The sequence below is a fragment of the Barbus barbus genome (genome assembly GCF_936440315.1).
Source record: "Barbus barbus genome assembly, chromosome: 24".
Classification (NCBI taxonomy): domain Eukaryota; kingdom Metazoa; phylum Chordata; class Actinopteri; order Cypriniformes; family Cyprinidae; genus Barbus; species Barbus barbus.
In genome coordinates, this window is record NC_136752.1 from 23,819,986 (window position 1) to 23,833,771 (window position 13,786).

Consider the following 13,786-nt stretch of genomic DNA (forward strand, 5'->3'; position numbering starts at 1 on the left):
CCCTCATCAATGTTTCAAAAGATCTATTTTGTAGGTTCTACTCTAACACTGTCTTCTGTATTACTTCCTCCTTTACCAATTTAGGTGAGCGTCATTTTGTGAGGAAAAAAGGTTAGTATCAAACTCTGTGCTACACTTTGATCATGCATCCTACACAAATAAGAAATGCATCATTTTAAAAGTGTTTTATGTTTTAATGTTGTAAAAGATTTTTCCAACATTAAAAAGTTATATACATACAGTAAATAAAGTAAAACCAAGGTACACTAACATGAGATGAATAATCTAGTCATATCTTTAAATGTAGGACAGTGTCTGTAGCCTTCTACACATCTTTTATTCATATAATATTCATATAATAGATCTTTTCCCCTCGGTGACCTTGTGAGCTGTACATCCTTCTTCATGGATTTCTAAAGCATTTATTCTCCATTTAAAGTGGAGCATGACAGCACTTATAGGGTGTCAAGTGGTGTTTGGCACAAATAATGATATTCAGTCAGAAGTTTTGAAAATTGACACATCACTGCTGAACTAAATAAATATGCATATCTCCCCACAAAACGCTTCTCACATTAGGTCCTTGAGACTTTCTGTTAATTGAGTGGCATAAGAAAGAAGAAAAGCACCATTTTTACACTATTAAACAAGGAGACCTGAGATAGACTGAGACCAGAGGTGCACAAACTTTATGAAGGGCCAAAAATATATATAATTCTGAAAAAGTGAATTCTGCATTATATTCATCTATATTAATAAATGTATTAAATAAAATTAGAATTAAATATTTTTCTTTTATTTTAAAACAATTAAAAAATATTTTTTACATTTCAATGCAAAAATATTAAAACAAAATAATAAAAAATGTTTTTTTAAATAAATAGACAAAAAAAATCCTCTTATTTTCCCTTCCTCTTGTGATATGGCATGGCGGGCCAAATCAAAGGTCACCACGGGCCAACTTTGTCTTGCAGGTCTTGGTTTTTAGTTCCTGGCATCTTTGACTCAGAGACACTATGCCACATAAACAACAGCATTTTTATACCATGCATTAAACCTCACATTAACTACCTAATTTAATCAGTTGTTCTTATGTTCTGTGTCTCTCTCCACTAGGAGAATTCTTGCCACCGAGGAAAAAAGGTTTGTGTCTTGAAAAGCGCTTGATGAGATTGCATTCAGAATACTTAAACCATCAGCATAACAGATAACAGTTTGCTTGAGTCTGTAATTAACACATTTATATTACAGTTGCATTAGGAGGGCAAGCATTAGAGTATTTTATGGAGAATGGGCATTATGCTGTCATTGATTGTGTTGTTACATTCAGTACCATTCATAATCATTTCCTTTTGTTTTCACACACCCTAATTATGCTCCCCATGCTAATCAGTGTTCCATAAAGCTGCATGTATTTGTCCATTAACATCTTCATGAAATGATCATTAAGCCGTCTCTAAATGGCAAAGCTAATGAAGAAAGCATCTAAACACCATAATCGGTTTCAGCTAATGCAAATGTTTGTGAATAAAAATAGTCTCACATATGTATAATAAAAGTCTGTATTTGATTATAAGGACGACACGTTTGCTGTTATTTGTCATATTAACACTTAAGGGAACTCTGCAAGCCTCATAAATTGGTGTGGCTTGCAGAGTTTTTTGCTTTAAAGGTACAGTCCATAATTGCTGACATAGGGACCCTTAAGAGACAAGGAAATTGGCTGTGCACTCCTTAGACAAATAGACAGTGTCACTGGAGGAGTATGATAAACCGTAATTATTGTTCTAAGAGGATGCTATACGCCCTACAGTCACACAGTAATTTTAGACGCTGTGAACTGCCCTTTTGCATTTTATTGTATAAAAAATTAAAGATGCGATGATCTGGTTTAAGACTGCTGGTTTCCTTCTTGTGTGGAAAGAGGAAATTAGGGCGGGACATATTTTTTTTAATAACCACGTATTATGTATTTTTGTGGGCTAAAACCTGGAAACCAGTTAGCATTTTAACCCTTCTGGTTCCATCATCCTGAAGTCAATGGGTTTTCTGGATGTGTTTTTGGTTAAATGCCTGAAATAAGGTCTGTGGTTAACACAATCTCAACAAACTCATTTTAACATTTTATTCTATGACGTAAAACACATCAGTAATACCCCATGAGATTTTTTGAAGCTTTTACTTTTCTTGAAAAAGGCAGTTGTTAACCACTGACTGAATGTGACTGCAAAGGTTGTCAGGAACATTATGCCGAACAGAAAAAAAAAATCCATTCACGAGTCTGCTTTTACAGCTTCATTGTGCTTCATATAACTTTTCCATCTCAAACTTTCAGAGAAAATGTTTTTTAAATTTAATGGTGGTGACATTGACGTCATGCAACCATGGTAAAGTTTGTTTATAGCTTACAATTGGCTTTTTACATTTGCCGATTGTATCAAAAATTAGTCGGGTTCATTTGTGAAGATTATCAAAATGTGTAAGAATTATAAACGTTGTTGGTCATAGAGTTTATTTTCTGCAATAATCCAAAAGCCAATGGCAAGGGAACCAGGGTGATGCTAACTTCTGGGTTGGTGTACAAAAATACATAATCACCTCAGTTGGCTTAAAGTTACTATTCATTCAAAACTGTCACATGTCACAATAGGGAAGAAAAAATTATCGCAATTTCAGTTTCAATGCCAACTTTAACAGACATTGACTAAGAGGTCTCATCAAGTCTAGCTTTACATTTGCAATCCATCAACATTTGCACATTCATTTTTTAAAAGATGTAACTGTTTGCATGTCTTGTGAGTATTCAACTAGTAATAAACACATAATATGCATCATATAATTCTGATATGTTATGCATTGGACTGTGTATGACTAGCCAAATATTATTTTTCTTCTGTCAAATCCTGTGGGGCTTTTGGTTTGATCCCCATACATTCCTACAGCTTCACTGATATTTCTCAAAACCTAATGATATAGTTGCAGAGATACGGGCCAAGGAGATGTTAGAAGAGGAAGGGGAGTATGAGGAGGAAGAGGACGAGGACGAGGAGGAGGAAGATAAGGAGCTTGCTGAAGAAGAAGAGGAGGAGGAAGAAGATGAAGAAGATGAAGAAGATTATGAGGACGAAGATGAAGAAGAAGAAGAAGAGGAAGAAGGTGGTGATGAGATTGAGGAGGGAGAAGAGGATGAAGAAGAAGAAGAGGAGGAGGAGGAAGAAGAAGAAGAGGAGAAGGAATTAGCAGAGGAAGCTGTGGAGGAGGAGGGAAAAGAAGAGGAGGCTGAAGAAAAGGAGGAAGAGAAGGCAGATGCTGAGGAGGAGGAAACAGCAGCAGCAGCAAAGGAAGCTGTGGAGGAGGAGGGAAAAGAAGAAGAGGCCGAAGAAAAGGAGAAAGAGGAAGCTGATGCTGATGCTGAGGAAAAAGCAGAAGATGAAAAGGAGGAAGCAGCAGCAGAAGAAGCTGTGGGAAAAGGTAAGGAGGAAGAGGACGCTGATGCTGAGGAGGAAGAGGAACAGGAAGAGGAAGCTGCTGCTGCTCCTGCTGCCGAAAAGGAAGATACTTATATCCCTGCTGAACCTTATGTGGAGAAAGAAGAACAAGCTGATGCAGCTGATGAGGAGGAGGAGGACAAAATTGATGTAGATAAAGAACCACCTGAGGAAGAAGATGGAAAAGAAGATACTCCTGCTGATGATAAAGAGAAACAAGAAGTAGATGACATTACTGATGATGACCAAAAAGACGACCAAAGTGAGGAGAAAGATGATGACGATGAGGTCGAAGAGGCTGATATCGCCATTGCTCTTGGTATTATAGCTGATGCTGGTGCTACAGTCACTGATGTTGAAACGCAAGAAACTGGTGAGGAATCTATACTTCTTAAAGCTGATGGTGATTCAGAGCTATTAACATCCATAGAGGAGAGTGCTGCTAAAGCTGATGATGCAGTAGCTGATTTAGCTGACTCACAAGTTGGCTTAGCTGCTACTGATATTCCATATGATGACCATGATGATAAGATAGCAAAAGATTTAGCAGAAGATCATGGTGAGGTTACAGAAGACAGTCTTAAAGATGAGACTGGTGCTGGACTGAAAGACGCTGACTCTGAAAAAGATATAACAAGTGAGGGTGCGGGTGTTATTGAGGAGCTAGCTGATGATGTTGCAGATAAGGAGGAGCAGGAGGAAGAGGGAAAAGAGGAGGGAGAGGAACAGATAAGGGGTGAGGATGAGGAAGATGATGATGATGATATTATAGTAACAACACCTGTAGTTAGTTCCGAACCAGGTGGAGATGAGACAACAGTGGTGGCTGATGAAGATGATGGTTTTTCACCTGAGAAAGGTACCAATATTATTTGGTTTTTGACTCTAAAAGATACATTTTTGTTTTGTTTTATTTGTTTGTTTTAGTATGTGTCCATGTCCAAATAATAATTTAGCCAGTGATTAAAAAAAAAAGTTTTCACACATGCTAATTCATCGGAGTACCATAAAATATAGTTGCAGAGGTTCCTGGACTTATTCAGTAGTTCTGCAGCACCGTCACTGAATCTACATCGTGAAATGGCCAGCATAACCAATGTAGTCTGACTCCCAAACAACTTTTATTAACTGGTTCTTTTTAGTGAATCAAAAACATACAGTGTGACCAGTGTAGTCCGATTTCCGAAGGAATGACTCGGAGTCTGTTCTTTTTTGTGAACCAAAAACAGAGCGCAACCAGTGTAGTCCAATTCCCAAACGAATCACTCTGAAACTGTTCTTTTTAGTGAATCAAACACATACAACCTAACCTATGTAATCTGATTTTCAGTGGAGTGACTCTAAGTTGGTTCTTTTTAGTGATTCAGAAGAATACAGCGCTACTAGTATAGTCTGATTCTTGAATGAATCACTCTGAGACAAATTCTTTCTAGTGAATCAAAAACGCAACCAATGCAATCTGATTCTCGAGCGAATTACTCTAATGCGTCAACTCTTTTTGGTAAATTTATTGCATTTTGTCAATAGTATTTTCTAAAATACTGAATTCAATATTTTAACACATTCTGTTTGTTTATATTTCATTGTTTTATTATACATTTAAAGCCATTTATTGGATTTTGTGGTAACACTTTACAATAAGGGTACATGAATAATCATGTACTAATGCCTAAATTAATAATTAATTCATCAAATACTAATGATTATTAAAGGAGTTAACTAATTATGAACTATGCTTGACTGGAGTCATACAAACTCATGCATGAATAACGGCATCCTTAACTTAGTACATGTTTGATAGTTAATGCATTAATTAACATTTATTGGAAAACTAAATCAATCAGCCGTGATGATCCTGTACCTCCGCTCTCTGACTTCTTGAAGATCCACACAGCATTTAACAGTGAATTCATTATGATTGGGTCCTCTCAAGTAAAGGGTAGTTCATAATTAGCGATGGCTTGTTAAAGTTGATTTTGACATGACTTTACTTGAGAGGGCCCAATCATAATGAATTCACTGTTAACTACTTACTGAACTCAGCTCATGATTTATGTTGTGCTTTCTATCAAACACACATGTACTAATACAGTGAGTATTCAGCCCGGTTAACAGATGCTGTGTGGATCTTCAAGAAGTCAGAGAGCGGAGGTACAGGATCATCATGGCTGTATCTGGATGGACAGTGAACTCTTTCCAGTTTGAGCATTTCTTTAGGAATTTTTCTACAAATGTTCTTTTTGGGTTTTAATGTTTTTATTAATCCGTGTATAAGTCACAATAGGGTGAGTTTAAAGGGAAAGAGAAGAACATAAAACAGACTAGATCAGTCATTAGTGTATTTAGTGTTTTCTACACGTGATGAGGAGGATCAACTAATCCATTGCCACCCAATAATGTTTATGACAAACCTGAAGATGTCAAATGCTCAAATTATGATAGTATTAAGTTATTTCAATTAATTTCAAAGTCAGAGTATTTCTTATTCCTTCTTAAAGAGGCTGTTTGATTTAGTTTACCAATAAATGTTAATTAATGCATTAACTATCAAACATGTACTAACATATAGTTAAGGCTGCCGTTATTCATGCATGGACCCATATGACTCCAGTCGTAGTTAAGAATAGTTCATAATTAGTTAACTCCTTTACTAATCATTAGTATGTGATGAATTAAGTATTAATTTATGCATTAGTACATGATTATTCATGTACCCTTATTGTAAAGTGTTACTGATTTTGTTTATGCATTTCTTTATTCCGTAAAAGTACTAAACGAACAGGAACTGTTAAGAAACCATATAAGAATTGAAAGTTGGAACTCTATGAATCTGTAACTGTTATCAGTCTGTAATTTCATTGTGAAGACTTTATAAAAACTTGAATGTACTGTCTGCAGGTTTTCTAGATTTTAACCAAACACTTTAATCATTTAGATGTTGCTATAGTTTAGTCGAAGTTTGCTACTATACATATCCAAATATGCTGGTAGGAAATGTCCCATTTGAGTTTGTGATTGAAGTCTAATTCATGCTGGGTGGATCAAAGAACAGCAGCTGGTGCATTGCTGCTCAGCTGCCAGTGAAACGGTTAGAATCCATGAGAGACTGCTTTTAAGTCAGCTGTCACCAAACACTTGTATCCAAAGGGGTCATTCAAGGGCATCAAATTTCTAGGTGATCAAGGAAAACACTGAGTTAAGCCAAATAAAGTTGCATTTGCAAATGAGAGAAGATCAAAATAGGTTATTATGGCTAGAATGAGTAAAAAGTTAGAAATTGGTCATAATCATTGTCTTATAGCAGCAGCACATAAAGATATTGGTAAGTTTTATGTAGACTGCTTATGCCTTTTGCTTTTTACTAATGGTAGTTAAACATAAGGTAGTTAAACATATTGACTTTACCTTGCTAACTTAATTTAGCTGCCTTGCTAATTCACTTTGCGCAAAACTAAACCACCAGCTCCTAACTCGCCGCTGATGTTGCTAATGAAGTCTGAAGGATCAGTCTCAATAGAATAATTGAAAAAAAAATTCTGTATGTAAATTAAATCTGATTATATATCTTTGTCAAACACTAATGCAATCTAGCCACCAACAAAGGGAAAATTTTCGCTTCTGCCAAAATCGCTTGGCAGAGTTCAAGAATAACAGGTCAAAGGAAAATAAATTCTTATTGGTTGCTTAAAGTTGTAAAGACTTTGAAACCAAATTACGAAGACTTCTTGTGATCTATCCGGCAAGCCTTATAAATATGTTTGCTTTTTTTATTCAAAGACATAACAACCCCGAAAGAAGAGGAGAAAGATGAAAAGGATGAACGCTCAGAGGAAGTGGAAACTGCCGAAAAAGCACCAGAACCAGAACATATCCCTAAAGGTACAGTAAGAAGCATAGGAACAGTTTGCTTCCATGAAGCATATAAAATGAACCAGAATTAAAATGCGAAAATTATGCCAACACTAATGAGCTCCAAGGTTATTGACTGTGGAGGAGTGGTGTTCTGACTACAACAAGCCTGATGGTGGTGGCTGACGGGAGAAGACGGCATGTGTGTGTGTGGCTGTGGATGTGAGGGTTGAGCAGACCCTTAGGCCTCAAACTTTGATCTCCAAAGACTTCCTTATGGCTCATTTTTCCATCTACTCCACAACATTAGAATGATGTTGGTGTGAGTCTAGTTGCTTGGTGTTCTGCACTGGTCTCTGCTGCACTCTCAGAAAAAAAAAAGGTACAAAAGCTGTCACCATTCAGGTACACTTTAGATATTAATATTTACCTTTTGGGTACAAAGGTGTACCTTTTGAAAAGGTACCACCACAGTACAGATTTTGTACCAGGTTTTTTTTACCACATTTCATTTCTTTTTTTTCGGAGAGAGTGTGTAACACTCAAGAGAGAGAGAAATTGTGCAGCTGAACTCACAAAAAAAACATACTCCCAATGAGGGGTCTGCCATCATTAATTAAACCTTTGACCCCCTAAGAACCTGTCATGTTAAAGTGACCATTCATTGAATTTTAGTCATTGAACTGAATATTTAAATTTTTTTTTATATATTATAGTCTATTTATTTATTTATTTAATAATTGATTTTCATTATTTATTGAAAATATATTGTTTTGCAATTATCTATTTAAAATAATTATTTTATTGGTAATTTTTTATTAATATATAGGCCAATATATAAATGTTTCATTTTTTTAACAGTTTTTAACAGTTTTTGAAATTAATATTTAATATTTTTAATTTAATAAATATTTTTTATTATTTACTTAAAATATAGATTGTAAAGATTTTATTAAAATAATTATTTTAATATTTATGATTTATTTATATTTATATTATTATTATTATTATTATATTTATTGTATTTATATTATGGCCTATGTACAATTGCACTAACATATTTCTTTGATTTCCCTCAACAATCTAAACAGTTATTGAAATTAATTGACTATTTATTTATTAAAATTGAATATATATATATATATATACATAGCAAAAAAAGGTATAACCTCGCCCATGTTAAAATGAACATTAAATAAAAGCACAAAAAGTACAAGGATCTCTATAATATGATTTCCTCCAGTGAGATGTATTCCTCTCTTTCCAATTATTCTTGTTATTTGATTTATCGATATGCTGATTAACTAGAATTTTACTGAATTCCTCCAGAGGGCAAAGGATCCTTCTCGGTATCAGATTAAAGTCTGGAGAGGAGATTGGGGATAAAGCCATGTGTGTATTGCAAGATGGAAATCTAATCCCGTTCTGAGACAGTGTATGACACAGCAGTATCACAGACTGTGAGTTCAGAGGACTGCTGGGAACAGCAGAATGAGGTGTGCTTGTGCCTGCAGAGACAGCACTGGAACACAGTGACATACACACGGTGCCACAGGAATACATAGAGAACTAATACTTATACAGAGAGGTTCAAATACATTTGGTAAAGGAGAAAAGCTCATTATACTGTCGATTCAAGAGCACCTTTAGAAATCATAGCAAGTTTAACTGATAAACTTTTATCTGGCAAACTTTACTTTCCTAGTTAAATTTGTTGAGTCTGTTTTTCACCTACAGTGATTTTGCAGCAACATATTGATTTTCAACCTGCTGTTTGTGAACAGATTAAAAATGTATGTGGGCATTTATGCACACTGAATTTAATATGGCTCATGCATATCTCAATTTGAATGCTGTCTTTATGAAGTAAAATTAAATCAGTTTATTTTTAGCCATGCTTTCATAACATTTTCATAGCAGCATCCCTGATCACTACACAGGTGCTGGCATAAAGCATTTAATTTAATTTAATTTAATTTAATTTAATTTAATTTAATTTAATTTAATTTAATTTAATTTAATTTAATTTAATTTAATTTAATTTAATTTAATTTAATTTAATTTAATTTAATTTAATTTAAATTTTATTTTATTTTATTTTATTTTATTTACCAAAAAAGTGGATAATTTTGAATTATTCAATAAATAAATAGGATAATAAATACATAGAAGTATACAGTGTGTGTGTACTTGCTTTTACCCTATCACATACATACATACATACATGGCAGCAATACAGTCTGATTGTAAAATGTTGATAGTGCAGTGTGTGTACTTGCTTTGGCTCCATCATCAAGGAATATTCGGGAGTCTTTTTCCACCCGTTTCATTTACTAATGTATCACAGGGTTTTGTCCTGCTGATCTGTTTTATTGACAAGGTTAGCTTAAATAGATTTGACTTGTTTTTGACTTTACCACTTTGTACTTTAGTTCTTTAAAATGTTGTGCTCCACAGAAAATTACAGCAATAACATCACCCCATTCCATTTACTGCAGAGAGCAGACCAGAAAAATGAGAATCTTGGCCCTGCCTGCAGGCAAGCAGCAGATACTCTGTCATTCCTCTATCAAGAACATCATTAGATATGTTTCACACAACAGAATAAATCCCTGCTGAGAGAAAGAAGCCTGTTGTTAGGGGAGAGAGAGCAAAAATGTGGGACTTGAAGAGATCCATTATGACCCATGGGGTTGAACAGTCTGCACAGAGAGTACAAACAGAGTACAAAAAAGATCTGAACATCAAAGTTGGCATTGTGTGGATGTGTCTCTGTGTGTGTAAGCAAGCACATGTCTGTGTTTTTTGTCTTTGTATTTTCTTTCTGGGCTGTAACACTCACCTTTTGTTTTGTTTGCTTTATTTCTTAAAACACCGGCAGCTGAGGAAGTGAAAGAAAAAGAAGCAGAGAAACCTGTGGCAGAGGCTGAAAAAGAAGGTCAGAACGTAATTACAGTGCTGCTATTGTCTCCAAATAGAGAAACTTTAATTTTATCTCATTTCATTTTATTTTATTTAAAAGGTCAGTACACAATAACAGCGCAAGTGCTACTTTTGTCCCCAAATAGAGAAATTTTAATTTAATTAAATTAATTTTTTTGTTTTTTTATTTAAAAGGTCTGTACACAATTATAGTGTAAGTACTACTATTGTCCCCAAGAAAATATATTTTATTTTATTTTATTTTATTTTATTTTAAAGGTCAGTACACAATTACAGTGCAGTGCAAGTGCTACTTTTGTCTCCAAATAGAGAAACTTTTATTTTATTTAATTTCATTTCATTTGATTTTATTTAAAAGGTCAGTACACGATTACAGTGTAAGTGCTACTATTGTCCCCAAATAGAGAAAATGAAATGAAATGAAATGAAATGAAATGAAATTAAATGAAATTTAATTTAATTTAATTTAATTTAATTTAATTTAATTTAATTTAATTTCATTTCATTTCATTTCATTTCATTTCATTTCATTTCATTTCATTTCATTTAAAAAAGAACCATATACAATTACAGTGTAAGTGCTGCTATTATGTCTAAATAGAGAAACATTTTATTTTATATTTAAGTTTTTTTTTTTTTTTTGTATTTTTAAAAAGAAAAGTGTCAGTACACAATTTTAGTGTGTGTAATGTTGCTTATTCATTTAATTTTATTTAATTTGATTAATTTCCTTTAGAAATTAGTGACAGTGACTTTAAATTGAACTTAATTAAACACATTGAGCAGCGCTATCAAAGGCAAATCAAAGTCATAGTGATAATATCCTATCTTAGAGCTTTCAATGGCCCTGCTGATCTTAATCAGAAAAGAGTAAATGTGTTTTATTTGCTAATAAACTTCTGCACCAAAGGTCAGTGAGAAAACAGAGGAAGGAAGAAAGCAAGTATGCTGTTTTAATAACACAGCTCGTGTACTCGACTGCAGGGTTGACTGATATCAAAAATGGCATTAGCATTTTAGGTTAAAGGCATTCTGAATGGCACTTCCCTGTAATTCCCCGCGAGCATGTAAGCAACACAATCAAAACCGGCTTTTTGAATTTCAATATAATTATTATTCAAAGAGACTTCTTGGAATTCTTGCAGCCGCTAAAATCATTTCCCTGCTTCTCAGCCAGTATCCTCAGATATGTCATTATTGTTAATCTCTGTTTGTTGGCGAGGTTGTCAACCTGTTTTTATTTTTAGCTGACTTCATTCTTGTTACAATAATAATCCAATCTATTTATTGATGGGGTGGCATTTAATCAAAAATTGTCACATTAATTCTAACAAATTTATGCTTTCCAAACTTATGATGAAGGTGTCATATTTGTCATATTTATACCTGTGATTTACAACCACCACTTTAAAAATTAATTTTGGTAATAACATTTTGATTTATGGACGTAAAATCTGGCATTGGCCTCTGAAGTCATAAGCACATTATGGGTTTTAAAGATAATGACATCAATATATTAAGCTGTAGAAAACATTTATCTCCGTGTTTGGCTGCCAATACAATCTTTATCATCCTGTGTTGATTTAAACAAGGCTAATCTAATACATCTCACATTAGTCTAGTCATCATTTTTTGTTCATGCACATCATAATAGATTTTTTTGCAATTGATTTGATTGTGTTAACAAGTAAGAGTGTGCCAGCAAAAAACACATAACTTCAGAACAGATGTTTTATATGAGATGGCTAAAATAGGCAAGAAATTAAATGAATCATTGTAGTCTATAATGAAACTCACTATTTTGCATTTGTTTGTATCCAGACAAACAAAAAGAGCCCTCTACCTGTCCTTGTATGCATTCAGTAAAACATAAAGAGCCTCAAAAAGCCCAAGACAATAAACCAAAGGAAGAAAAAGGTATTTGGTATTGACTTGCAAGGTCAATATCATGCATGTTGTTTTAAAATATAATAAAAGTGCCTGGGCATATTTTCAGTTTTGTGAAGTGAAGTGACATACTGCCAAGTATGGTGACCCATACTCGGAATTCCTGCTCTGCATTTAACCCATCCAACGTGCACACACACAGCAGTGAACACACACACACCGTGAACACACACCTGGAGCAGTGGGCAGCCATTTATGCTGCGGCGCCCGGGGAGCAGTTGGGGGTTCGGTGCCTTGCTCAAGACAGAGCAATAACAGAGCAATTCTATAAGAAATCACACTGGCCATGTCTTATGGATAAATCATAGATCTAGTCAGAGACATGCCAGTATCTTTGTGGATTCTATTCTAACAAATATTGTGAGCTTTTCATGCAAAAACGACTAAGAGGTATTTTGTATTTTGCACATGCAATAAACTGCATGCTAAAAATATAATAATGCATTGGTGAGTGATGTGTGCCTAAAAACGGATTTGCATCAATGGTATAGAAGTGACTGAAGAGGTGGATGTACTATAAATTTATGAAGACAATATATCCATGCACGCACACACACACACACACAGAGAGTAAATTGTGCATACAGCATGAATTATGGACCACATGGGTAATTTCTGTATCAGCAGATACAGAAGGTATATTCATAGATATATTTGCTCTCTTACTGACCCTTGCACCTTACTATAAACTCTGCTTTTTACTAAATACCGTTCATTGCACAATTTAATTTGGTTGTGTTTACTGAACAGCATACCATGCATCAAGCATAACAAGCTGTGCTTCAAGATTAAATTTTGTTTCTCTCCCTAACCATGTCTGTAATTGCTAGACAAAACTTTGGCCACCAATGAGCTCAGCAAAGCCATGTGTAGTGGTTTGAATTTTTGTATAGAGATTTCTAATATTATGCAGACAAATGTGTGCACATAGTCGCCATCTAGTGGAATAACAAATTAAAGTGCTACATTAAGTCACTCATTGTCCTTTTTTTCTCTTTTTTTCTTCCAGCGGAACCTGATAAAGTAAAGAAAAGAGGTGTGTTTATTCAATAAAAGACTTTTATTGCAGCTAATAATAATATTTATTTATTTATAGTTTAATTATAAGTAGCTAATATATACTTTTGAAATTACTTTAAGTATGCTTTCTTTGAGTATCATGGATTATGCTTGGGCATGCAAATATAGTATTATTTAAAACACAGTAGATTTAAATAGTTTAAGTAAAATAGCATATTTAGACATTATTTAATTGCAGGCATGAAACCACAGATTTTTATATGACAGTTCTATGAACATAAGTTAATAAAAAAATAACCTGTAGCCTATTTTAGATACAATATAGTATATTAGTCTGTATTTTAAAGCTTTTCAAATGAATGAAAAGTATATGATCTCACCTATGACCTATAATAATACAGTTAATCTGTTTTAGAGGACATCACTGACGATCTTATATAGCTGCATTTTTTTCTCACTTCCAATAGCTTAGACAAACACAATAGTGCCCCCTACTGTTAATCTACCTAGTTTTTTAACGAAATCCCAACTCTTGGAAA

General features: G+C 34.0%; 1 protein-coding gene across 1 annotated transcript in view; it reads left to right on the forward strand.

Annotated features, from left to right (window-relative positions):
• LOC306843465 (uncharacterized protein) overlaps positions 1 to 13,786 on the forward strand; it is a 44,317-nt gene that overhangs the window by 16,061 nt on the left and 14,470 nt on the right. The window contains exons 5-10 of the mRNA XM_079374987.1: positions 85 to 111; positions 1,117 to 1,143; positions 2,977 to 4,347; positions 7,266 to 7,367; positions 10,219 to 10,275; positions 13,237 to 13,263. Of these exons, the coding sequence (XP_079231113.1) occupies positions 85 to 111; positions 1,117 to 1,143; positions 2,977 to 4,347; positions 7,266 to 7,367; positions 10,219 to 10,275; positions 13,237 to 13,263 (1,611 nt within the window). The remainder of the gene's footprint in view (positions 1 to 84; positions 112 to 1,116; positions 1,144 to 2,976; positions 4,348 to 7,265; positions 7,368 to 10,218; positions 10,276 to 13,236; positions 13,264 to 13,786) is intronic.